This window comes from Bison bison, unplaced genomic scaffold (genome assembly GCF_000754665.1).
Source record: "Bison bison bison isolate TAMUID 2011002044 unplaced genomic scaffold, Bison_UMD1.0 scf7180017864260, whole genome shotgun sequence".
NCBI classification, from domain to species: domain Eukaryota; kingdom Metazoa; phylum Chordata; class Mammalia; order Artiodactyla; family Bovidae; genus Bison; species Bison bison.
The window spans coordinates 4,465,845-4,467,831 of record NW_011494832.1 but is presented as its reverse complement, the minus strand read 5'-3'; the positions used below and the strand labels follow the sequence as shown (position 1 = coordinate 4,467,831).

At 36.0% G+C, this 1,987-nt stretch overlaps 1 protein-coding gene across 1 annotated transcript in view; it reads right to left on the bottom strand.

Moving 5' to 3' along the window:
• The window catches only part of LOC104994562 (platelet glycoprotein 4-like), a 58,416-nt gene that overhangs the window by 24,135 nt on the left and 32,294 nt on the right, over positions 1 to 1,987 (bottom strand). The window contains 1 exon segment of the mRNA XM_010848193.1: positions 346 to 493. Coding sequence (XP_010846495.1) covers positions 346 to 493 — 148 coding nt within the window.

The window sequence follows — 1,987 nt, the reverse complement described above, 5'->3', positions numbered from 1 at the left end:
CTCTTGAGAGTCCCTTGGACTGCAAGGAGATCCAACCAGTCCATTCTGAAGGAGATCAGCCCTGGGATTTCTTTGGAAGGAATGATGCTGAAGCTGAAATTCCAGTACTTTGGCCACCTCATGCGAAGAGTTGACTCATTGGAAAAGACTCTGATGCTGGGAGGGATTGGGAGCAGGAGGAGAAGGGGATGACAGAGGATGAGATGGCTGGATGGCATCACTGACTCGATGGACGTGAGTCTCAGTGAACTCCGGGAGTTGGTGATGGGACAGGGAAGCCTGGCGTGCTGCGATTCATGGGGTTGCAAAGAGTCAGACACAACTGAGTGACTGAACTGAGCTCACTGCTACAGCCAGGTTGAGAATGGTGAACGTGTCATCCTCAGTTCCAACTGATAGCGAGGGTTCAAAGATGGCGCCATTGGGCTGCAGGAAAGAGACCATGTGGCTCTCAGAGTCCTGGTTTATATTTTCCTTGGTGAGATAATGAACTCTGAAAAACAGGAGGAACTAAAACTCAAAACTGTTGTTTCAAATGAATGTCATTCATTTTAACAGAAGTTAAAATTCACAATAGTTATTCAAATGAAAATTAATTCTCAAATGCCATTCATTGAAGCAGCGATTATTGAGTACATAAATTATGTCAGAAATTAGGGTAAACAAGCAGATTAAAATGATAAATAAGCCAATGCTGAGCCTCCAGCAAATTAGAGAAGAGGAATCTTAGGTGTGCATAGCAGAGGAGACGGAATATGTGTCTTTTTAGGAGTTTACACAGGTTCTGTGAGAAAACATGGAACAGGTACAAACTTGGGCTATGGATTATGGTGGGGATAATGGACAGGATACAATTCCATATTAAGTGTTCTGAGTGAGAAAAATAAGCTTAGGTAAGATGAGATAGAAAATATCATGTGTTAGGTAAATGTGTTATTTTAGTAATTCAGATGTTTCAATATGGTTGGTTTAAGGAGTAAAGAGAGTGGTGGAAATAAAGTGATTAAAATAGGTAAGATCTGGACCATAAAAGGGTTGCATCCCATAATGAAATGTTTAGCTTTTATCCTGAGGGTGAGGAGAAGAAAGAGAGTTTTAAACAAGGGAATAGTAAGAGCATGTTTTCATATAAGAGAAAGACTGTTCAAAGTGCACAGACTTTCCTGTATTGGCTTTTCCATATTTTCCAATGTTTTAATGAGAATTAAAGATGCTAAGTGAAATATACTTTCTACTTTACAGATCGTTTCCCCTCAATCCCTACCCCATATGTTGTTAAACTTATTACATCTAAGCTTCTCGCTCTAACACCTCTAGGCAAAGTACCATCTACCCTTAGGAAAGAGATCAAGGGTGGTTTTAGGGGGAAAACTCTTTTGCAAGTACAAGATATTTAGAGAGATGAAATAAGGTATACATTATTCATTGCTCTATCATAGAATATCTATTATGTGAGGTTATAGTAGATCTCTGTTGTTATCTGACTAAGGTAAACACTGAAAAAACAGGAAACTGAAGTGTGGAAACAAAAATAAACCAGAGAAAACCTGACGTGATTTCAATCAGGTATATTATGTGTGTTTTATATGCCCAAGCAGTATCTGGTAAATGGTAATTTCTTGGTAAATATTTAAGAATGAATAAATAACGGTTCATATTCTTTAAAAAGTGAATTAACAAAAATATAGAAATATATCTTATTTCTAATATAATTTAATTAAAGCTTTATTGTTCACTATTCTTGGAGTACTGCAGACACAGAATACAAAAATCTAAAACAGCAGCCAGGATAGTCTATTACTACTCAATTATTATTTCCTCTTAGAAAATTATATTTTAAACTTAGATTACGTATTATTAACATTTTACTGTTAAAATACTTTAATTTTCAGGAAGATTTATATATGTATAATATTTGAAATAATAGCAAAATAGTTTTGACCCAAATTGTTTTCTTAGTTGTAGTTATAACACTATACCAGTAGAT